At 41.9% G+C, this 24,706-nt stretch overlaps 2 protein-coding genes across 3 annotated transcripts in view; both read left to right on the top strand.

Moving 5' to 3' along the window:
- Casp6 (caspase 6) overlaps positions 1–24,706 on the top strand; it is a 169,043-nt gene that overhangs the window by 97,425 nt on the left and 46,912 nt on the right. The window lies entirely within an intron of this gene.
- The window catches only part of Cfi (complement factor I), a 34,138-nt gene that overhangs the window by 747 nt on the left and 8,685 nt on the right, over positions 1–24,706 (top strand). The window contains exons 2-9 of the mRNA XM_076933249.1: positions 9,629–9,908; positions 12,367–12,520; positions 15,851–16,032; positions 18,235–18,348; positions 18,644–18,754; positions 19,792–19,818; positions 19,958–19,978; positions 23,701–23,760. Coding sequence (XP_076789364.1) covers positions 9,629–9,908; positions 12,367–12,520; positions 15,851–16,032; positions 18,235–18,348; positions 18,644–18,754; positions 19,792–19,818; positions 19,958–19,978; positions 23,701–23,760 — 949 coding nt within the window. The remainder of the gene's footprint in view (positions 1–9,628; positions 9,909–12,366; positions 12,521–15,850; positions 16,033–18,234; positions 18,349–18,643; positions 18,755–19,791; positions 19,819–19,957; positions 19,979–23,700; positions 23,761–24,706) is intronic.

Raw genomic sequence — 24,706 nt, forward strand, 5'->3', positions numbered from 1 at the left:
GGGCAAAAATCACTCAATAAAAGCCCATTTTATGAAGCACGAATTATAATATGGAATTTGCTAAATATTGTTCTGAGTACTGGGCATTTTGTATCCATGTCAGGGCATCAAAACACAACATCTAGGGCACCCTGGCAAGACGGTATTGCTCACCTGATGATTGTGTGGCTGATGGGGAGTCATGTCCCTTCTTTCTATGGGATGCTGTCACATATCACTAGTCCAAGAAAGATCAAAATTTGTAGTAGTTTTCTCCTAAATATGTATCATTTAAATACTATTGTAAAGAAAAGGATTGTAAAATATCTCTATACAGCTAATTGTCAAAATGGTAAAAAAAAAAAAAAAAAAAAAAAAAAAAAACATGGCAAAAAAATTCAGTGTTCAGTGTGAGGAGAGATCACCCAAAGCTGAGAGGTTGGGAAGAGACTACAGAACAAGTGAGTTTAACGCTGGATCCATGATTCCAGGTTTAATTTGATATTTGGTGAGAATGATCCATTGCAGCCCTTTCAGGCAGACAGGGAAGTAGGTATTTTAAGGACGACTTGTCCCTCAGGTAAATAAATCTATCCCATCAGAGTGACCCATTTGTTGTGCAATATGCTGGTCAAAGAAACAGCAGATTGCAAGAGGGAGCTTGCTCACACTTCAGCCAACTGGAGACAGGGGAACTAGTCTTTGCCTCTGAGGAAAGGCTCTGGGCTGGTCACAGCTAAGGGTTGCAGCAGACGATTGGAGGTTAGGAAATACTTGGTCTATGCATACATAATCTAACACTTCCCACAGTCACCATGCTAGCCCATGCGTCAGAGGCTGAACTACAGCAAATAACTAAAAGTAGGCGTGGGCTTAAATCTAGAGTGGCTTGGGGTTTGATGTTGTCTCCTAGATTCTCCTCAGGGTAAGGTCCTGCCCCATTTGCCCTTTCTCATCTCTCATTGCTTAGAGATTCAGGGCAAGGACTGATTTTGAGCTTCTTCCTACCAGACCAGGGTATAGACTTGAGTTAGGGGGTGAAACTGCCTGGAACTATTTGGGACATGGAATCCATTTGGAACTATTTGGGTTAGTATTAGAAGACCATCCCCATTGACTAAGCAATAGACCCAGTAGATTATCCAACAGCTCATTGTTCATTCATCATGTACGTAGCTTTAGTAGACTATTCTGAGCAGTGTGACCTGAGATCAATCAGGAATTCACTCCCTCATTTAGAGAAATCAGTATCTAGAGTTTGAAGTCAATCAAAGTTTGGGTGATTTCAGCCCTGATGTTTTCCAAAGCACAGTTTGCTTTTCTTATAATGTTCCTACAGATGGGGTGTTGTAGAGTCTTAACTTGTGCAAGATAAACTTAACCCATATGTGATGGGTCTGTGGCTCGACATCTTTCGGTCCCACCAAGGAACTGGCCATCAGGAGCACTTCATAAAGTCTAGCCCAGGGATAATGGAGCTGATTGCGATGCTTAGTTTTCCTAAATAGCATAAAGACCCAGATTAGGGGCGGAAGTTGTAAGGAGACCATCTGTAGAAAACATCAGCTGCTAGAAGCAGCCTTGTTGTGTAGCAGTGAGACTGGTTCTCAGTGATTATGCATACCTGACAGTATTTGTCACTTTCAAGTTCCCTCCAAGTCTCCCATTTCATAAGGGCTCATTTGGACCATTTGTGGAGGACCCCTCTGCAAGAAAGACAACTGACAAGGCCTTGGCCCAAAGTCAAAGTGTCTTCTAGACAAACTGAATTGTTTTTAAGAGTATCTGTCTTTCATTATGAAAAACAATGTCCAAGTTAATCAACTTATATGGAGAAAAGTTTTATTTTGGACCAAAGTTTCAGGTATCTTAGTCTCTCATTGTCAGGAAATGCTGTTTTGGGACTGTGACCACACGGTTACATCATAGCAGGACTGTATGGGAGAGGAGACCCATTCACATCATGAAGACCAGAAAACAAAACAACAGGAATAGATGACAGTTCTGATGCCTCCTTTAAACATATTAACTTACTTCCTGTGACATCACTTCCTTCTACTAGGCCCCATTTAAACGTTTCCTCTCACACTATAAGCTGGGAACCAAGGCTTCAACACATGAGCCTTTCGATCCAAACAGAGACTATGACTCCTCTCTTCCACCTGGCCAGTGGATCGAGGTCACCAAGTATGTAATTCCTGATGAAAGCCTGAGCCACCAAGTACATCTCGTCTTTAGTTTTGTCATGAAGGCTCCTCCATTGCCACTTTGACACAGCCTGAACTTCAGTAAGGTTTTAACAGTTTCAGAAAACCTTTCAGACTCAAAGAACAAAGCTTTTACCCAACCACAGCATCCACAAATACTACTAAGTACATAAAGTCACCAGTGGCTCTGGCCATTATAATAAAGTCAGTCTGCCAAAAAATTGCCAATATTCTCCAGCTCTAGTGCCTCTGAACTAACCTCCTTTTGCTATGAGGGGAGCCTCTGGGTTGCTTTTGGCCCATGCCTATGTATCCCTTAGCCACCTTTTGAACAGTCCTATAATGCTATCCTTTACTATGGGGGCATCATATTGTACACTCTGGAATGTTTGACTTATCACATCCATCATAGCAAGTTCACACATGAGGACTTCATCTTCTGTGTTATATAAGAGACCCAACCTTCTTTGCATCTGGGAGTAGGGAGAACTCTGACCAAACCCCCATTTGTTGGAACATTCTTATGTGTGCTGTGTGTGGTCCATACATGTGTACTCGCCCATATGAACACACTGAGAGAACTGAAGGCAAACTTCATGTATGTTCTTCAGTCGCTCTCCTTTTGAGACAGGGTCTTTTGTCATGTCATCATGTCTGGCTTTCATATCGGGACTAGGATTCCAAAATCAGGTAGGCACTCTTGGTTGCACAGAAAGCACTTTTCCCACTGAGAAATATTCCTACACCCTTTTGGAGCATTCTTAGACAATATCTGTGAAATCCCAAGAATCAGCAATCAGGGTCTTTTGGGGAGGAGCCTAGGTCCTCGCAGGCCTGGCCATTGACTTTGCTTTCTGATTTGCTCTATTGCATTTTTGAACAGGCAGATAACTTGATATCTGTTGTCACAGACAATAACCACGGACTCCAGGACAGTTTCTAATAAATCTGAAGCTTGCTAGCATGTTCAATTTCTCCCTCTTAAGTGTTTATCAGTCTCTTTCCAAATTGTTCCATGGGGCTTGACATGTAGTTTGGTGTTAGAGAATGTGCTTAGCATGTTCTGGGTACTGGATTTGACTACAACCAAAAACACCAACAATGGTTTCCTGAGAATAAACCCTGAAAAAGCATATTTTGTGCTCTCCTGTTCTTATCCAGTCGAGTCTTCACTAGGACTATAAATTTCATTTTCTATGCCAAGGGGCTCCTGTTACCATTGTTGTTTGACATAATACCACTAGATACTCATCTTTTTTTTTTTTTTTTTTTTTCAAGACAGGGTTTCTCTGTGTAGTCCTGGCTGTCCTGGAACTCACTCTGTAGACCAGGCTGGCCTTGAACTCAGAAATCCGCCTGCCTCTGCCTCCCAAGTGCTGGGATTAAAGCCGTGCACCACCACCGCCTGGTTTCTTTGGCTTGTTTCAGCTTCGAGGATACAAGTCTGTTCTGGTGGTCATTAGATGTCCATTCTTCAGGATTACTCTGACATAGATTCCAATAAATCTCATCCCAACAATTGAACAGTACATTCAGCACACACAGGAAATGATCCTTTTAGTTTGTGTTTCTCATTTGACAGTCTAAGAAGTAAGAAAATAATATTTTTAAGGTTTCTTCTGAACCTTTGTTTTTCCAGAAAGTTTGGGAAACTTATATTCAGAATTGAGTAGTTGGCCATGTGCCAATGAGAAAATCCAACAGTGTGTCTCTCCTCATCCTAGTTGCCAGGGCTCCATGAAGGAAGCTCTGACAGAACAGTGGGGTCAGTCTGAGCTGCAGGACTCATTCTTGATCACAAACATGAACCCCTAATTTGGTGAACTATTCATTTTCCACTGTGAGGTCTGGCCTCCATAGGCATCTGTATTCATGTACACATACACACAACTATACGTACACACACAAGTTAAAAAATAAAATAAAATATTTAAAAGTTCTATGTAGGTAGGGGCATCCCTTTTTCCTTTTCTTTAATAGTTTGCTTGCAGAAGGTGCATTGGATTGCTTCCACAAGTAGGTGCCGCATGCACCCAATCTGGAGACTGGAACAGGGTTTCCTATCTTAGATCTGGTTATTCCTTGTAGTGGGTCAAAAAATGGTGTTTGAATCCATTCACCTGCTAACTTCATCTTTTGATGCTCCTTCCTTTCCCAAACCTGGGCCTTGCTTCTGAAAGTGTTACAGGCTGTTTTGCAGTTGAGAATATGTATCCTCAGAGTGCCACCGACCTCTTGCTATTATTTATTTTGTGTATTTGGAATACTCTAGCCAATTGTGGTTAGCCTTGGCTGTCAACTTGACATACCTGGGAAGAGGAACACTCAGTTGTAGAATTGATTCCAATAAATTGGTCTGTGGGGCATTATCTTGATTGATGATTGAGGGGAAGAGCCCAGTGCACCTGCCCAAGGGATGGCACCTCCCACAATGCACTGGGCCAGAGTATTCTAAATACACAAAGGCAATTTATAAAAGAAGGGGTTTATTGGGGCTTACCTACAGTTCCCAAAGGAAAGAAGTCCAGGATGGTAGAGTAGAGGCATGGCAACAGGACTTAAGATAGTGGGCACAACAGCAGGGATAAAAGGCTGAGAATTTGCACTTTGAACCACAAGCACAAAGGAGAGAAAACCTCTGTTGAGAAAAATGGAGCAATACCTTCCAGTATTCATGTTGTTTATTCTTTAGAGTTGTGATTGCACATCCAGGCACATGTCTGCCAGATGGAAGGAGCATTTGTAGGAAATGTGCATTAATAAGGAAATTCACTGCAGTATTATTTATAGTAGTGAGACCCGAGGAACAGGTTAAATCACTTCTTTGTGAGTCCAGCTCTTGGGCCATTAGATGCAAATTACAGTTGTCAGGGAGGGAGGACTGGGGAGCAAACTTTGTCCTCACTTATGTACTACTGACCCTGACTTCTGGAGAGCCACAAAGACTAACTAGGCCGATGATCTTCTTGTTTATCCCCAAAGCAAAATAATAAAGTTGATTTCAAAACAGTATTTTCTATTTTTTGAGACACATGCAGGATCCCTCCCTTCTTGCTTACACTGTGCAGCCATCTTCCAACCAGCTGCAACTGTATTCTGAGTCTGGGAAGGGAGGGATATTTATTTTTTAAAAACTAATAAGAAAAATTCCCAATCAAAACTGATAAAGACTATTGAATTTTCTATGTAGCTTGAAACAATTCATTATTAGGGACTAATAAGCACCCTACTTTTCAGTCTAAGCAGAACATTTGCTGGGTAAGAAGTTGGGGGTTATCTGACCATCACTTTCTATCAGAAACAGGGTTCTCACCTAAGGATGTGGCAAGCTGACTGGATCAATCAAACCAGTGAGGAAATGCATAATTGAAGACCACAGTGAAAGGAATTATGTTATAGTAGACCAAACACTCTTCCATTGGGAAGAATTGTGATATAGATGTTTACTCTCCAAATCACTCATCCAGAAAAAGAGACAACACTTTATATACCACCCTCTGCCCTTCTTTTTCCTTTAACCTTTTGTTTTACTCAAGGTTTCTATTCCTGCACAAACATCATGATGAAGAAACAAGTTGGGGAGGAAAGGGTTTATTCAGCTTACACTTCCACATTGCTGTTCATCACCAAAGGAAGTCAGGACTGGAACTCAAGCAGGTCAGGAAGCAGGAGCTGATGCAGAGGCCATGGAGGGATGTTACTTACTGGCTTGCGTCCCCTGGCTTGCTCAGTTTGCTTTCTTATAGAACCCAGGACTACCAGCTCAGGGATGGCACCACCCACAATGGGCCCTCCCATGCCTCATCACTAATTGAGAAAATGCCTTACAGCTGGATCTCATGGAGGCATTTCTTCAAGGGAGGCTCCTTTCTCTGTGATAACTCCAGCTTGTGTCAAGTTGACACACAAAACCAGCCAGTACACCTTTCTTTTTTTATCCTTAGCGTTTTCCAGGGAAATCATTGTGGCAGTTGGATAATGCCATAGTAATTAACTTGCCTCAACATCCCATTGATATATAACATTATTTAGTATACAAATCTGTAGACTGAACAGGGACAAGCTGATCTGTGATGGATCAGCTGGGAAGGGCCTCTCTCTTATATTTGGTGGTCAACTTCCCATTGGCTAACCAAAGTCACATGGCCAATCCCAGAGTCCAAGGGTACCAATCTACACCTTGCCCCCAGGGAGAGGCACAGCTAAGGAATGAAATGAAAATCAGAGCTATGTGCTTCATGTCACAATTGTCATCATGTCACTATTTGCACAAGACGTGGAATGTTTATTTATGCCTTCTCCTGTAAGCTTTCAATTTCTTGCTTGTTAGCTTTTCTGTGGTCTGTTTCTCCATCAAGTTAAAGATTAGAGTCCCAGAAGTTTGCAGTTCACAAGATTTATTCAGTAAATATAGCACATAAGCACACATAGCTAACAAAGCCAAAACCTCTCCAGAGGGAGCAAACATTTGACCCCCTTCCCAGGAGTCTGAAGAATGAATATATCTATATCTATACCTATACCGATACCTAATCTCTATCATTATCTATCTATCTATCTATCTATCTATCTATCTATATCCATCCAGAGCATTTGTCCTTCTTGGACCTGGCATAATGCATTTAGTCTGTTGGGTCATTTTAAATAACAGCAGGGTGAGACTGGAGGTAGGAACCTATGAATTTATAGAAAAGAAAGCCTTCATAGCTCATCTACAAGGATTATCCAGTCACTTTCCAGAGAGGTAAAAATCCTCAGAAAGAGTTTCTTGGCAGCCAGGGAATAAACCATAGCAAATCAATTGGAAAAGGCTAGTTTGATCTGACCCAGAACCTCCCTGCCCACCTATCTACCTATTTAATAATTAGCAATATTCTATCTTCCCTCCTTGGTAACTGAGAACATTTATTTAATCAAAGCAGGATGAGAAGGGAAAAGCTACTTGCCAAAGATCATACAGCTAGCCAGCAGTAGAAAGACTTTAACAAGCACTTACTTTGTTCTTTGGCTATGCAGTATGTTCCAGCTTCCATGGCCCATCACACGTGCTGGATGGGCTTCTGGTGATATAGCTCTCTTTGGGTCATTTCTGTTTCTGTAAGTAACCCCCCAGTAAAACCCATTGGCTCACCAAATTGGACTTTGGTGGTAGGCTCACTTTGGTGTGTTCTTGGTTCTCTGTTTGGGGTGAGTAGATGTTTATTTACATCTTGTCTTTCCAGGAATAATGTTAGACAACACAAATGTATCCTAAGGTACATGAATTTACTTCTTTATAATCACACAGCTATACAAATAAATACATTTTGAATTTAAAAATTTAAACACACAAACACTTTAATAATTAAAATTAATCTTTTGTGATATCATTCATCAATTCATTTTTATTTTAATGGCATATCCTTAAAAAATACATCACACAAAAACATGGAGAATAAATTCATGGGGAAAGATTGGTCATCAAAGGAATTTTTGTTGATGTTGTTTTTCAAGACAGGGTTTCTCTGTGTAACCCTGACTGTCCTAGAACTTACTCTGTAGACCAGGCTGGCCTTGAACTCACAGAGATCTGCCAGCCTGAGCCTCCCAAGTGCTGGAATCAAAGGTATGTGCCACCACCACCCAGCCATTAATGGAATTTGATACACATATATCAAATTGTCTTTGGTAGTGCTAAAGGAGGGGAAGCATCATCCATTACTCCCCACGAAACCCACCCTGATCTCACATGGATATATGTGAGGAGCCGCATTTGCCATTAAAAGATGGCGCAGGCTTCTGCTTCCTGGTTCTTCACGGAAGCTTTACTTGAGAATGCGCCTGCGCATGGCGCGAAAACCAAGTATGACAATTGGATGAAAGATTTGAGCCAATGAGGGATCTGCACGTCTCCCAAAGCTCTATTTAAGCAGCGGACTTTCTGAGCTCGGCGTCCTTCCCTCCACCTCACCATCATGAGAGCTGTTCAATAAATGCTGTCAGAAGAATCCTGAGTGTGGCGTTCTCCTTATCGGCGAGGCTGTGCGCTACAGATATAAGTACTGGATTCTGTCTCAGCATGCCCAATACTTTTCAAAGTCACCATCATGCTCTACTCTCACTGCCTCTGTTTCCCCAGGTTCATAGCTGGTGACTGCTTATCTGTAGCACTCAGTGATGTTCACTCCAGGGTTAGGACTGCTTGCTAAACTGAGTATGTATTGTGCAGTGTTCCTTCTTCTAGTGCCAGCCTGTTCGTCTTGGCCTTCTGTGGGGCAGTGGGCTGTGAGAAGCAACTAGGTGCTTGGTCAAGCATAAGCCTAGAACCCCAGACCCTTATTGGACGGCAGGAGTTCAGCTCTGCTCCGGGGGCCCTAGTTCTTCTCATTTAGCTTCAGCCCTCCACAGCCCCTCCCACAGAGAGGTCTAAGGCCAGCAGTCAGGAACAGGCCTCAGGCCCTAGAGAGATTTACATATTAATGAGATGTCTGAAGGCCAGAGGGTGGAGCCAATTAAGCATTCTTCCCCAGCCCCTTCCTCCTCCCTCCCTGTTTAACTCAGGTCTGCCCTGAGTTTCACAAGGGGGGCGGGGGGGGGGGGGTGCATCCAGATCTAGCTACTGTCTGCCATGAAAATAAAGCCTGTAAAACTCATGGACTTCTTGTGTCCTTGGGGCCGTGCCATGAGGAACCATGGAGATGGCCTTTAATGAGCCACTGTAGCTGAAGCTGCCATGCTAACTTCTGGCCTAGAGGAACCACCTGCGTCCCAGCCACACTACCCACAGCCTTCCTCATGTGCTGCTACTTCTAAGAGACCTAGGAAGACATGCTCCACCCTGATTCTCCTAAAGTATTGTGTTGTCTTTGCAGCTCATTTACTTCACACACCCTCTGCCTTGTGTAACACTAATCTGTTATATACTGTATGTCCCCATCTCGTTATCATCAAACACTTATGGAGACTGTCACACTCATATTAGCATCGTTTACATGTACTAGTAGTTCATTGAACACTTTTGCATTTAATAACAGAATTAATAAATGACAAGCATCAAATTCATCCCATTAGACTGTATTCTGCATCTAGTTTGTTACTTCATACCTACCGTGGCACCAGGATTCATTGATCTCTTCTAAGGCACACTTTTATCCCAGTCTCCTTATAATAGCTCAATTAACTGTGTTCCTGAAATCTGGCAAACATTAGTGATAGTGCTTCTAATCCTTAGAATAAAATTGCAATGAGTAAGAGCTGATCACCCTCACTGTGCAGATGAGAACACTCACATTCTATAAGCATGACCTGCCCAAAACTGGGGCTGGGAGTCAGGTTGTCTGATTGACAAAACCACAGGCCATACCCTCACCTGTGCTGCTGGCTAGGCGCGTCTTGTTCTTTTCCTTCATTTCCTCCCATTCTGAGAGCACAGAAAACTTTCATTTGTTATTCCCTCTTCACAGAGCACGCCAGCATCAGGTCCGCCTCAGGAGGATCTGGTAGAACAGAAATGCTTACTGCGAAACTACACACATCACTCCTGTAACAAAGTCTTCTGCCTGCCATGGCAGAAATGTATCGAGGGAACCTGTATCTGCAAACTCCCTTACCAGTGCCCAAAGGATGGCACCCCAGTGTGCGCCACTAATGGGAGAAGCTACCCGACATACTGTCACCAGAAGAGTTTCGAATGTCTTCACCCAGAGATAAAGTTCTCAAATAATGGAACATGCACAGCTGAAGGTAGGAGAGACATGCGTAAGCAAGCCATTCGAACAAGAAGGCAGTGATATACCATCCTTTCGGTCACTAAATGCTTTAGCTGTGAAATATTCTAATGACAACTTAAAATTCTTTAGACAATGGCTTCTTAAACTTTGTTCCATTCATGACCCTCCCTTTCACCAAGGAAATTTTAAAGTAATTCTGAAAATATCCCAGGTATGGGGATACAGGGCTGTTTCCGACTGTCTGCAGCAGCTGACTCTGATTTGTCTCATGCTCCGGCAGAGGCATGGTTTTGCCAGCTGTAGGTAGTTTTTGTGATTGTGTGACGTTTGGAATTCTGGGAACTTTTCAGAGGTCTATAAGTTAATTAAAACTCAAACAGAATGGTTGTTGGTTGTTCAGTGGGTTGGGTGTGGTTTGTTAGTAATCATGCTCAAAGAAGAAACAAAAGAAAAATTAGATTCAGGGCTCTCTCTCTTCCCCCCTCAATCCTTCTTTCTCTCCAATATTGTGGTAGGGATGAAACATGGAGGGATAAAGGGTAGGAAAAAGAAGAACCCACAGAGAAGCAAGGGCACAGGGGTGTGCTTGTTTTTACAGGAGTTAATTCTTGCCTGATTATTTGACACTGTAGAACATAGTCACCAGTGTTTTTCCAATATTTTGACTTTAGAGTCCATTAGAGCTGAGAATTTTGCTTCACATAAATACATAGTACAACATGACAGACGCATGTTTACGAGACCATTTCAGAAATTGTTAGAAATTCTGTCCTGATCTCAACCCAAATTTCACTTAATTGTTTTAAAAAAAAAAATTACACTACTGAAGTCAGGAACTCAAACAACATTTAAAAAAAAAAAATCAAGCATTCTGATACAATCCAAGATGCACAACAATCTGAGGCTCCTGTGCTGAAAAATGATGGCAGGAAAATTCTAGAAGTCGTTGTTTCCTGTAATTAAACCATTATGATTCTGTATGAGCAAAAAGCTTTGTACATACAGGAGGGGAGAAAAGTACAGTAGTCCTGGATCTGAGCCACAGTACTTCTGGCTGCGTTCATTCGCATTGCATGGCATGACGCATGCTCAGTGACACATGTTGTGTGTTCAGAACCGTGGCTGTAGTGATGTAACGTGAAGCAACGTGGCCGTGCACTGCCAGAAACACCTTAGATTCGTTACACCTTTCTTTCTTTCTTTCTTTCTTTTTTTTTTTTTTTTTTTTTTTTTTTTGACAGGGCTACTCTGTGTAGCCCTGGCTGTCCTGGAACTCTGGAACTCTCTTTGTAGACTAAACTTGCTTTAACTCATAAAGATCCACCCGCCTCTGCTTCCTGATCGCTGGGATTAATCCAGTGCCACCACCAGCTAGCTATAAGTTTGAGGGTTTTGTTTTTTGTTTTTTGTTTTTGTTTTTCGAGACAGGGTTTCTCTTTGTAGCCCTGGCTGTCCTGGAACTCACTCTGTAGACCAGGCTGGCCTCGAACTCAGAAATCCACCTGCCTCTGCCTCCCAAGTACTGGGATTAAAGGCATGCACCACCACTGCCCGGCATAAGTCTGAGTTTTAATTAACATTTTTGTGTGCTTTCAGGAACCTTTTACCAACTTTTGCCACCCACAATCAATTAAGCAACCCCGTGTAGGGTCTTGACTCATTGTTTATAAGCTGTTTTTAGATAGTAGTGATTGAAGTGATAACCATGGGTCCTGGGAACACAGTCTTTCTTTGAGTCAGGTGGCTCCCAGATGGTACTCTTTGCTGCTCAGCCCTTGGGGATCTCCCCAGTCTTGCTTCTGCTTGGTTAAAAGGATTAGTCAGGCCATCCATTCAGTATTCAGTAAAAAGGTCTTGCTAGGAGGGGGCTGGAGCCATGGCTCAGCAGTTAAGAGAGCTCCTTGTTTTTCCAGAGTACCAGATTTTGGACCCCAAGTACCAGTGTTGGGTGGCTTACAATTTGCTTCTGTGCAGGAGATTCAAAACTCTCTTATGGCCTATGCTGGTATACACACACGCACATGCACACACACACGCACACAGAGAGGGGGAGGGAGGGAGGAAAGGGAATGGAGAGATTAACTGGGTCTGGCATGAGTTTTTGACCCCTCCCCCCCCCCCCCAGTGGCACACACCAACAAGGCCACACCTCCTTGCCAAACAGTTCCACCAACTAGAGACCGCCATTTAAATATATGAGCCTATGGGGCCATTAACATTCAAACCAGCACAGTTAGTAAAGCAAATTCCAGTTCACCATGTGGGTAAGTAAGTGGTGTCTTGGATTGAGATAAAACAGTCTTTAAGGATTGATGTGAGAATTAGCTCTCACAAAATAGTAGCATATCGTTTGCTAAAATCATTATGATGTTCAAAGTTAACTTGAAATTAGATACTTTAATAAAGATAAGTGGAAAGGAAAGAAAATAAATACTGAAATATTGTCCATCCTTTTGATTTTTTTATTTCAGGAAAGTTTAATGTTTCCTTAATTTATGGAAACACAAAAAGAGAGGGAATTGTTCAAGTCAAACTTGTGGACCAAGATGAGAAAATGTTCATATGTAAAAACAGCTGGAGCATGACAGAGGCCAATGTGGCCTGTCTCCACCTTGGATATCCTCAGTGAGTGCTCGACTCAGAGGGGTTATCTCACAAGCAATCTCCAACTGTTTTCTCTTCGACTGCTTAATCTCTCTACAGTGTCTTTTATGTAACCTGATCATGCTAACACCTCACAGTGCTGTTGTGGAAACTGAATGTCCAAGCTAGCCCAGCGCTGAGAGCCCTGCTGAGCACAGGGCGCCTGTGGGATCCTGTGGAGACTCTCACACCTCACATACACCGCTTTCTGCTTTTATGCATCTAGAATGGCATCCACTTTTCTTGAGGCGTTTGACTAGTCTTGCTCTTGTACTTGCAAATGCTCTTACTTCTACATCCTTACTCTTCGCTGTTACCTTTAACTAGATTTCCCTTTCCTTCTTTCTTTTTTTCCCCTTCCCTTCTCCTTGCACCCAAGAGCTAAGCAGCCCGAAGGTTTTTACTTATTTATTATATGTAATTATTATATGTAAGTACACTGTAGCTGTCTTCAGACACCCCATAAGAGGACATCAGATCTCATTACCGACGGTTGTGGACCACCATGTGGTGGTTGGAATTTGAACTCATGGCCTCCAGAAGAGCAGTCAGTGCTCTTAACCACTGAGCCATCTCACCAGCCCTCCCCTTTCCTTCTTAAGTCCCCTCTTTTATTATTATTAGTTGTTACTGAAAGAGGCGGTCCAGGGATGGAGTCTAGGCCTCATACCCGTGAGGCAATTCACCCCAAGCCTGCTTTTGACTTCTCTGAATACTTAAACCATTTGCAGATGCTCTTACTTTACTACCAGAAGTATGTGAGGTAAAGCTTCCCTCTGGAAATGCTTCATCTGTACTCTCTCGGTTTCCATAAGTGACGCTTTATTTATGGTTCAATTCATAACATTTCCTAATTTTTCCAACACGATTTCCTTTTGGATGCAGTTTTGAAGTTTCTGCTGTGCTTTACAAAAGAACAAATTCATTTGCTTCTAATTAACTACTGCTTATTCATTTCCTAGTTAACTATATTGTTATTATAAATTATCTCTCTATGGTTATCATCTTAAAATATGTGTTGAAATTTGTTTTATTTTAAATACTTATATTCAGAGATCTATGAAACAGATATCTGTTACAATAAGCAAGTTGTTTTACTCAAATCTTTCCCTTTCTTTCTTTCTTTCTTTCTTTCTTTCTTTCTTTCTTTCTTTTTTTCTTCCTTTTCTTTAAGTATATTCTTTTATATGTAATCCTACTCTTTGGGAATTTCATACAGGGCTATAATATATTTTGGTAGCATCCTTCCACATTATCTCTGAATTACCTTCTCCCCCAGCACTCCTTCCTCCCAACACCAGGTATTTTCCTTTTTCTTTTCTTTTTTTCTTTCACCTTTTATAACCCTGAGTCCTTTCAATGCTGAGGGTATGTGCATGGGAGAGCCATTCACTGGCACATGAATAGTGGCCACACCCCCAAAGAAAAAAGATTCTCCTTCCCTGATAGCTATCAATTGACATTAGCTCCTCAACTCGGGGCCAGGCCCCATGAGTCTCTCCCTGACCCACTCTGGATTTTTTTTTTTTTTAAAACTGGCTTGATCTTGTGTGGATGGTGTGCCGGGAGCTGAGCTGTTATGAGTTCATGAGTGGGCCTTTTATGATTTGGGTGAGACATAGGATACTTATGATTTTTCATAGTTGTCACCTGCAACCTACCATTTCCACCAAAAAGAAATCTTGGTTTTTAATTTCCTGGTATTTTTTTTTTCCCATAAATTTCCTAAGTTCATGGACAGACTCCTCTGATTTCAGCCAGTGAGGATTGTTGGCATTTAATATATCTTCTCTGCTTTGCTTTTGAGGCAGGGTCTCCTGTAGCCCAGGCTGGCTTCAAACTTACCATGGAGCAAAGGATGACCTTCAACTTATGTCTGCCACTGCCTCTAAAAATGCTTTGATTATAGGCCTCTGCCACCACACTTAGCTGACAGAGTGCTGGGAACGAAATCTACCGCAAAACCCAACCCACCAGCTACAGCCCAGCCCCATTTATTGTATTTTCTATCATTTTACATGTGAAAATTTTCATAGTCTTTATTCCTCAAATTGCCCCCAGTGGATTTTTTTTTTTTGTATGACTATTCTGTATCTTCATTATGGAGTCAGAAACTAGAAATACCCTCTTGTGTTCTCCATTTGCTTTTCATTCTAGTTAATCTGTTACTTACGTTAAATTAGTGTTTTATGGCTATTTCCATTTCTGATGCATCTTTGCTCAACTTTTCATTTTAATCCATTTTCCCCTAAAGAGAAGCTGGAAACAACGGAATACCCTAGAGTGACTGCTCGCTGAGTCTTTGTTTCTGGGCTGTTGGGAAACCGAGGCTCTCATCACACATTTTGAAGAAACTGAGAAGTCAAAGAACAGTATTATATTACTTACTTTTTGTATTGCCCTGGCAAAAACTGTGTAGGAGAGAAACTTAACAACAGAAAATACGTAGGGGGTCTGGTTAGTAGATATTGTTGTTCTTTCTATGGGGTTGCAAACCCCTTCAACTCCTTCAATCCTTCCTCTAAATTCTCCTTTGGGGTCCCCGTGCTCAGTCTGATGATTGGCTGTGAGCATCTACATGTGTATTGATCAGGCACTGGCAGAGCCTCTCGGGGAACAGCTATATCAGGCTCCTGTCAGCAAGTGCCTCTTGGCATCAGCAATAGTGTCTGGGATTGGTGTCTACAGATGGGATGGGTGGGGCAGTCTCTGGATGGCCTTTCCTTCAGTCTCTGTTCCACTCTTTGTCCCTGTATTTCCTTTAAACAGGAACAATTCTCGGTTAAAATTTTTGAGATGGGTGGGTGGCCCCTCTTCCAAGGGGTCATGCCTATCCAACTAGATATGATCTTAAACAATAATGAGGTCAACCACATAAGGCTTCCAAAGCAGGAGAGGTGTGAAGACTCCTCAAAAGGAAAGATATATCTGTACTGACATTTACTGATGTATACTTCCAGAGCCTCTGATCGCAACAACTCACTGTCTTTTTGAACGAACAAAATAACATGACAAGGAGAAGCCAGGAATGACCTTCTCTGATGGGAAGGAAACATCAAAATAAAAGGAAGCATTCCTTCTTAATAAAATTGGGAAAACAATTTTAAATACTTGGGAAAACAATATTCCCTGAGTGTTTGCTGTGTTTTCAACCCTGACTGGTTGAAATAGATTACTTTAGTGTTAGTGTCTTCTACAGTCTTTAAAATCATTTTGGGGAAAGTTTTTCTGTAGAGCCTTACTTCCTGCGATAAGGCTATAAACACAAAGTTGAATTGTTCTTCCACCAGTTTTCACTCATTCTGTTTGCAGGGGTGCTCGTGGCATAAAAAGAAGGTTTAATATACCCATAAGTCTCCGTATAAATGACACCGAATGCCTGCATGTACGTTGCCGGGGAGTAGAGACCAGTTTGGCAGAGTGTACCTTCACCAAGAGGAGAACTAAGACTCCCCATGGCTTGGCACGTGTAGTGTGTTACACACAGGATGCAGGTGGGTAGAGTACTCCCATCAAGATTGCTTGTTTCATAAGAGCCTAAGCAATGATGGATGTGCAGTTGTCAAGGAGACAGTGATACCCCTACTAAGTTTTGAGGTTTAGAACTTATATTTGGGACCCTTGCTGTTCTTTCTTTGCCACTCAAAGCCTGCCATCCAGGTTCCTGTGTGAAAGCAAAATGATCTGCCTCCTCAGCTTCCTAGAACATAAGGAGTCAAATAACTGATGCAGATAAGTGGATTAAACATAAAGAGAAACCTTGGCACCTCTTTTGAGCATTCAATTTTATGTACATTGTGTCTACTTCTTTAAAATGCTTAAGTGACCACCCTATTGCCTCAGTTTCCCCAGAAATCACAGTCAAGTTGCTCCTCTATCCTAACTTAGAAATATTTTGCCTATGTATGGGGACAAGGACCAGAATCATATCTTTTCCAGTGCTAAGAAAATTAACAAACATGTAAGTGTCCGGCCCATGTGTGTTCAAAGACCAGAGACTGGGTCAGTGCCAGAGCAAAACAATAAAGGGGAAATAGTAGTTCCCCATATCAAGAGATGCTCTAGGCCCCTGAGTCCTCTGTCCTAGCAACCAATACATTGAATGATGTTTTATTTTTATCTTCAGATTATTTATTGGTATTGGCATTTAGTTTTAATAATCATACAGGTATATAATATATTGTGTACAATTATTACATAAATAAATTACCTGCTAGTAACCTCTATTATTTGCTGCTTCTGTGTTTCCATGTTAGCCCTTTCTTCTCAGTGCTTTTTTTTTTTTTTTTTTTTTTTTTTTTTTTTTGATACAGGGTCTTACTATGTAGCCCTGGCTGTCCTAGAACTTCCTTTGTAGACCAGGCTGGCCTTGAATACACAGTGATCTGCCTGTCCTTGTCTCCTCAGTGCTGAGGTTAAAGACATGTACCTATCACCATGCCCAGCTGTCCTCCCCTCCCCCAGTGAGTTTGGTTAGGGCTGCTTATATAAGCATATATAAGGAGCTATTTTTGGAGCATGAGCAACTCACCCATGCTTAAACCACTGAAGAAGAACCACACACATACACATGCACATGCATATACATACATATGTACATGCACACGCATATACACACACACATGTACATGCACACGCATGTGCATGCTGCCAGTAGTTCCTCAGGAAGGGACTGGGGCCTTGTGAACACCTCTACTGACCATGATGAAATGTTGAAGAATTCTGTCTTGTTCCGGCCTTGTGCATGTATTCAAGTGTCTGTCTTTCGCAGATGGCAGAAAGGATTTCACAGCACCCTTCCTGTTCTTCAGCTCTGACATTTTTTCCACCCCATCTCTCCTCTTCCACGGTGGTCCCTGGGCCTTAGACAGGGTGATATAGATAGGTCCTGTTTATGGCGAAGCACTCAGTACTCACTTGTATTCTCAGCACATTGGCCAAACATAAGTGTATGCATCAACCTTCATCCATACAAAAAAGGGCATCTCTACCTGAAGGCAAGTCACCACTAGTCTATAGAAATAAACAAATATTTTGAAGGCAGTTGGACAATATGACCATTTAGCAAACAACATTTAGTAATGTCTTAGTCCCTGATTTTACTGCTGAAGAGACACCATGACCAAGAAAACGCTTATAAAGGACAGCTTTGATTAAGGCCTGGCTTACAGGTCTGAAGTTTAGTCCATTATCATCACGGCAGGGAACATGGCAGTGTGGAGACATGGTGTTAGAGGAGGAGGTGAGAGCAACATCCTGATCTGTAGCCAGAGACAGTCAGAGAGTCAGACAGACACTGGTCCTGTTTTGAGTTTTTGAAACCGTAAAGCCTAGCCCCAATGATGTTCTTCCTCCAACAAGTTTACAGCCAATCCTTCTAATCTTTTTAAACAGTTCTGCTCCCTAGTGACCAACATTCAAATATATAAGCCTAGGAGAGCCATTCTTATTTGAACCATCATAAGTAGGTTCTGATGGAATCTTGTTATTTAGCTCAGACTGACCTTGGGTTTGCAGTGATCCCTCTGTCTCAGCCTCCAGGGTGCTGTGACTAGAGGAATGAATGTACCGTCATGCCCACTCCTTTATATCACTTATTGAGTCACATTTTTATCTTAGTAACCCCTGTAATGTGTTATGGATGTTACACCACAAAACCATAAATATATTTCGTGAAGATAATCCCTGCTTTTCAGATTTCCCAACAAGCCAGTCCTTCCAGTGTGTCAATGGGAAGCACATTCCTCAGGAGAAAGCCTGTGATGGTGTCAATGACTGTGGAGATCAAAGTGATGAGCTGTGTTGCAAAGGTAGGGATAAATCCACCTCTCAAATCCACCACCTTCATCACTATGACTAAAAGTGTCAAGACAGCTCCATTACTAAATGTAAGGTCTCGCTCTCTCTCTCTCTCTCTCTCTCTGTGTGTGTGTGTGTGTGTGTGTGTGTGTGTGTGTGTGTGTACGTACATATGGTGTTTGTGTGCTGGGGACTGAACCCAGGGCCTTTACATGCTCTATAGGCATGCTACCACTAAGCTATTGCCTCAACCCCAACTCTCTGATAGATAAATCATGGAAATAACTTCTGCTTGTTATTACACAGAGTGCCGAGGTACAGCTTTCCATTGTAAGTCGGGAGTTTGCATTCCAAACGAATCTAAGTGTAATGGTGAGGTGGACTGCATCACCAGTGAAGACGAGAGTGATTGTGAAGGTAATCCACCAGTCTGTGGCTGCTCTACTCCATTATCAAACCCTGAGTATGAAATGTCTCTATGTGTCTATGTGTCTATATACATATTTGGTTTGATTTAAAATTAAATTTATGGACTGGTGAGATGGCTCTGTGGGTAAAAGGTGCTTGCTGCTAAGCTTGATGACCTGAATTCAATCTTACTAGACTTTTAATTTTTCACTAATATCAGTGTGACAGTTTTACTTGTCAACACAACACAGTCTAGAATTACCTGGGAAAAGAATCTTAATGAGGAATTGTCTAGATAGGGTTGGTTTGTGCACTTGTCAACTTAATATCTGAGCCTTTTCCTGGCCTCTCCCTCTTGTTTCCTTTCATCTCCTATTTAAAATAGTAGAGATTAAGGGATACAAATTGTTAAGGGATGAAAATCTGCAAAAGAGTAACTACACACAACACAAAACTTATTTTCCTATGAATTTCTTGCATCTATTGAAATATATAGTGAAATATTACTTCAACTGCCCTACCTTGGGATGAGTGCCACCTTCAGTATTACTTCTCTTTTAAAGAATGAGCAATATGAGAGCATATATGTGTAATCAATGCGTTCACTATTAAGTGACCACATCAAAGTTACTGAATCAAAGCAAGTTTGTATCATCTCTTGATTGCATTTACCTCTTAGAAGTTTTCTGCCATAGTTGGGGTTTCTAGTGCTGTGATAAAACACCATGACCAAAAACCAAAAACAACGTAGGAAGGAAAAGGTGTAGCCCATCCTGTTCTCAGACCACACTTCATCCCTGAGGAAAGTCAAAGTGGAAACCCACAGGTAGGAACTGAAGCAGAAGCCCTGGAAGAATGCTGCGTAATGGCTTGGCTTGTGTAGCTTGCTCTCTATGGTTTGCTCAGCCATCTCACCAGCCCCTTGACTTCTTTTTTAACACTTGGTTACTATTAATTTTAAGTTGTTACACTGTTTATGGAATATTAATGATTTATGTGTATTTTATTTAAATAAAAATAATCTCTTTGTGATGTTTTGTTTTTAGAAGGCAGACAGCGTAAAATTCATAAAGGTAAGTCCATTTTTTAAATAGAAGACTTTGTAATTCTACTTCAGGGTATAATAACACAGTATAGGTTTTATTTTTCCCTCGGTTAAAAGTTATTCTTTCCTATGGTAAAACTCTGCTCTTATGTTTTGTTTTTCTTCAGGCCTTGCACGGTCAGATCAAGGTAAGCTTTTATTTATACTTTGGGATATTGCAAAAATATAGGTGATAATTGTCTTTCTATATTGTATGTGAACTATGTATGGCCTGAGCTTTGTACAAGCAAGACCCCAGTTTTCTCGTTAGTTTAGCTGGCAGAAGCCTTTGTTCAGTGTGATAAACTTTCAGCCACGTGAATGGGAAAACCACCCACAATGTGTGCTTACCCACACATGCCACCTTTGCTCAGTATCTTCTTTGTCTTCTTTATTTCTTTTTCTCAAAACCAAGCTTTTAAAGAAATTGACAGCAGATGGAATATAACACATATCATATTTTGATATTTATTTTATAATCTTAGTTGGGGTTTGCATTGCTGTAAAGAAACATCATGACCAAGGCAACTCTTTTGTTTCTCCATTTATAGTGACATAATTTTACTTTTTAAAATTTTTAATTGGATATTTTATTTATTTACAATATAGATGTCATTCCCTTTCCCCATTTCCCCTCCCTAGAACCCCCTATCCTATACCCCCTCTTCCTTTATGCTTTTATACCATTTTGATTACATGCATGTGTTAAAGTCAGTTCTAGCTTGAGGGTCTAACAATACAATAGATCCAAATAGTCGAGGAACAAGCAAGACTATAAACACAAATAGTCAAAGAAAAAGCAAGGCATTAAACCTAGTTACATGAACACTCCCTTGATTACTGTTTCTAAGGGCTTATCAGGATGACCAAAGTATCTGAGCCTACTTCCCTATCCTAGCCCAAAGTCATTTTCATGTCTGAAGCCTACTTCCTTGTTCTAGCCTAAAATTTAGATTTCTACCTGAAATTACTTCTTTGTTCTAGTCTAATGTCAGATTCCTGCTTGAAGCCTACTTCCTTGTCCTTGGCCAATGTCATATTCCTGGACCAAGGCAACTCTTATAAAGAACAACATTTAATTGGGGCTGACTTATGAGTTCAGAGGTTCAGTCCATTACTATTAAAGCAGGAATATGGCAGCGTCCAGGCAGGCATGGGGCTGGAGAAGGAGCTGAGAGTTCTACATCTTGTTCTGAAGGCAAACAGGAGAAGACTAGTTTCCTCCCCCAGCCAGGAGGAGGGTCTCAAAGCCCTCCCCCATAGTGATACACTTCCACCAACAAACCCACACCTATTCCAACAAGGACACACTTCCTAACAGTGCCACTCCCTGGGCCAAGCATATTCCAACCACCACACTGGGTTTCCCCCAAGTCCTCCATCTCTTTGGAGCTACTTTAATACAAAATTAGCATAGAAAGTATTAGCTGTTGTTACGGCATTTTGAAACTAAGTGTGTTTTGGTAGATTTTCTCCTGCCTCATCCCTTCACCCCATTTCCCCCAGCCACTCTTTGCTAAGTTATTCATGTAAAATGACTCAAGTCCTGAACCCACGTAAAGACAACAGTTTGTGGGGTTTTTTATAGAATTTCCTTCCTGGGAATGAGCCATATTCAGTGCTTACCCCAAATGTCAGTTCTCAATTAATACCTGTGTTACGTCTCTCCAGTAGTTCTCATCTCTCAGAAGCTGCTCACCCCGTGTATTCCTCTTCTCCTTTGTCTCCCTCCTTTCTTTCCTCCCTCCTGCATCTGCCCTTCTTCAGACGCCAGTGACGAAGTAGGGAGTGATTAATGGCACAGCTCAGGTCCATTTCTGTGATCATCACTGGGTTTTTCTAGGCCTGTCGTGCTATATCTCTTACTCATGTTTCTTAATCCTGTTTTCCTGGCAGCCATTACAGTGTGGTTGACTGTGTGTGCTGCTCTGCTCACGTGTGAGCTGGTGACCACATATCTCTTGTTATGTTGGAGAGCTTGTGTTTCCTTTATCTTCCTTTTCCAAAGCACAGCATTTGCAGGCTCTGTCCATGTTGCTGTGTGTTTGTCTACTCTGTTACTCTTCGCTGCTTCCTAAAACATATGTTTGGCTTTCTCAGTTTGCTCAATTATTTGAGCAATGAACTATCTATCAGCCCGCCAGTGCACTGTGATAAACATCTTTCCCAGATGTATGGATTCCTTTGAAACATCTCCTTGGCGAGAGCTTAAGTCTTGGGGTAAGCAATTCTCTAATTGAGAAATAGCACCCGAATATTCTTCGCCAGAGCTAAGTACGAGTTCTCACATACAGCCAGCTAATCTGTCTGCATTTTGTCCTCACCCACCAACATAGATCGCTATCCATCCTTACACTGTACTAGCAGCCCACAGCCATGTGATGGCGCTGTTCATAATTCACCCAGACATAGCAGGCAATGGCTCAGGTTGGATTATGGTCGGCTGGTGCTGTGAGGATTCTTCCTCCTACCTGTGCTTTTCTTTGACCTGTTCACATTGTCTCCCACTCACACCTTGGCTTTATGTTAGATTTCTTTCACTGCAGCCTCCTCTCTCACTGATTTGCAGGAGTCCCCTTCGCTGCCTATATGTTAACCCTTTGTCAGCTTTAGACATCACAATATCATCTCCATTCTGTCACTCATCTATTAGTTCCATCCATGATGAAATCTGTTGAAAAGAAAGTTTTAATTTTGGGTCAGGAAACTAGATTAGGGGATAAATGCAGCAGCCATCACTCCTGTCTACTGGAGTCCAATCCTCAGGAACTTGGTGGAAGGAGAACGGAGTCTTTGAAGTTGTCCTCTGACTTCCATACATGTGTTTATACACACACCCACACAATACTCACATAAGTGTGAAAAAAAAAAAACCAAATGTAACAAAACTGAAATCTTTAGTTTTTATATCACCAAGGACATCAACCATTTTTCCTATGGCCCATGTTTTCTGAGTGTCATACTCTTCTCACACCCAGAACACTTCAGCGGCAGTGGACTGCCCCTACTTGCCTTTGTTGGGCATTTAATGTCATATTTTAGTCATCTCTGATCCATACATGTACTCATGTGAGTGCCTCTGAGAGGAGCCCTTCATACCCTGGAACACGTCTTAGGCATATGACATAATAGAGCTCTTTATGTCCGTTCCAAAGAGAACTGGAGAAATCTAGGAACAAAATCCAAGAACACTGTCTCAAAATAAAGTTGCTAGACTGGCCTGTTCTGTCCGCAGCTGTATCCTCACCCCAAGCAGAACAGCATGTTGGTAGGGATCTACCTGTGGGCCTCCAGGCCATAGGGATTTTCATCCTGTCTGCCACAGTGTCCTGGGATGACAGGGTAGAAAGTTCCATTTAAACGTAAGCAAGGAATCAGGGTGCCCTTTTTCTTTGATTTTTGCACCCCAGGCCATAATGTTAGCTAGCCATTCTTATAAGAAAGCCATGAAGACATATCTCTAGTTGCATAGCCCCTGAGGGAAGCACCTTATGATTGTGCAGTGTATGGTGGCTTTTTACTGCTCACCTGGACTTCTTGGTCAGGGCCAGTGGCTGCTCTCTCCACCATGTAAAGAGCTGGAAGTGAAGAGAGTGGGGGAGAAGCTCTCTTTCTTCCCTGATCTGAGTGTTTGTCTGCAGGATTTGAGTCTCCGCACTCTGTTGTAACAACACCAGCAGGGATTTCTACAGACTTCATCTGTATCCTTATAGTCGCCCAGCTGTAGGAAGGAAACCAGATGCTACACTTAGGGAATTTGTCTACAAAAAGAAGAGGGTGATACTTAAAATGATCAGAGTTGAGTCATTTTAATGATCAGATTTTGTCTAGACATATAACATCAATCCCAATTTCTATGGTTTTATCACAGGAGGAGAAACTGAAATTGAAACTGAAGAAACAGAAATGTTGACTCCTGATATGAATTCAGGTGAGTTCACTTTTTTTTTAACTGGTAGTTCACTGGTTTCAGCCAGCATTTTAACACCAAGTATGTATATATATGTGTATAATATACACAAATACTATATAAGATGTATGCATGTGTGTGGGGAGCCAACAGAAGGTGGCTATCATCCTTGCAGCCATCTTGAGCCATATACCCTGACAAGAGACTTGTTTACAATAGCCTACAACAGCTGAGCACACTCTGATAACATCTTGCTTTAGATACCTAGGATTTTCCCTTGGGTGTGTGAGACTTAAAGGTGTGATTTAGAGATAAGACCTAAGGGCGTGACTTAAAGGTGTGACTTAAAGGTGAGACATATAAAAGGCGAGAGGCAGACAGAAGAAATGAGAAGGCACTTGAGACTCAAGCCAGGCAACTAGGAATTAGACACTAGTACTCAAGATTGAGACTCGGAAAGAGGATTTGGAACCGGGAAAGAGACTAGCAACTTAGAACTAGGATTAGGACTTGAGACTTAGTGCCAAAGCCCAGGACCTGAGACTTGGTACTAGGAACTAGGGAGTTGGAGAGAAGAAGAGAGACTGAGGAATAAATGGGATTGAATCACATTCTGTCTGGTCTCCATTCCTGGAGTCCATCCTCACTCTCTCTCTTGCTGAACCCCAACCCATGGACCAGAGCAGCTTGGGGCAGTACGAGCTGGAACCATTTAGCCCCCAAGGCTTTTGGCAGTGTAGGTTTCAACATTGATAGAGCGGTTCCCGACATTTTGGCCCCCAAAGTGGGGTAAAGCGGTCCGCAACATTTTTGGTGCCCAATGTGGGAGAGCTCGGGCTGCAATATTTTGGTCCCCAATGTGGGTCAGTGAGGTTCTCAACACATGAGTTGCATATATAATCAATTCAAGCAATAATTAACTTTGATATAGGTTTAAGTTTTAAAAACAGTAACACTTTCTTTCTCC

The sequence above is a fragment of the Arvicanthis niloticus genome, chromosome 4 (assembly GCF_011762505.2).
Source record: "Arvicanthis niloticus isolate mArvNil1 chromosome 4, mArvNil1.pat.X, whole genome shotgun sequence".
NCBI classification, from domain to species: Eukaryota; Metazoa; Chordata; class Mammalia; order Rodentia; family Muridae; genus Arvicanthis; species Arvicanthis niloticus.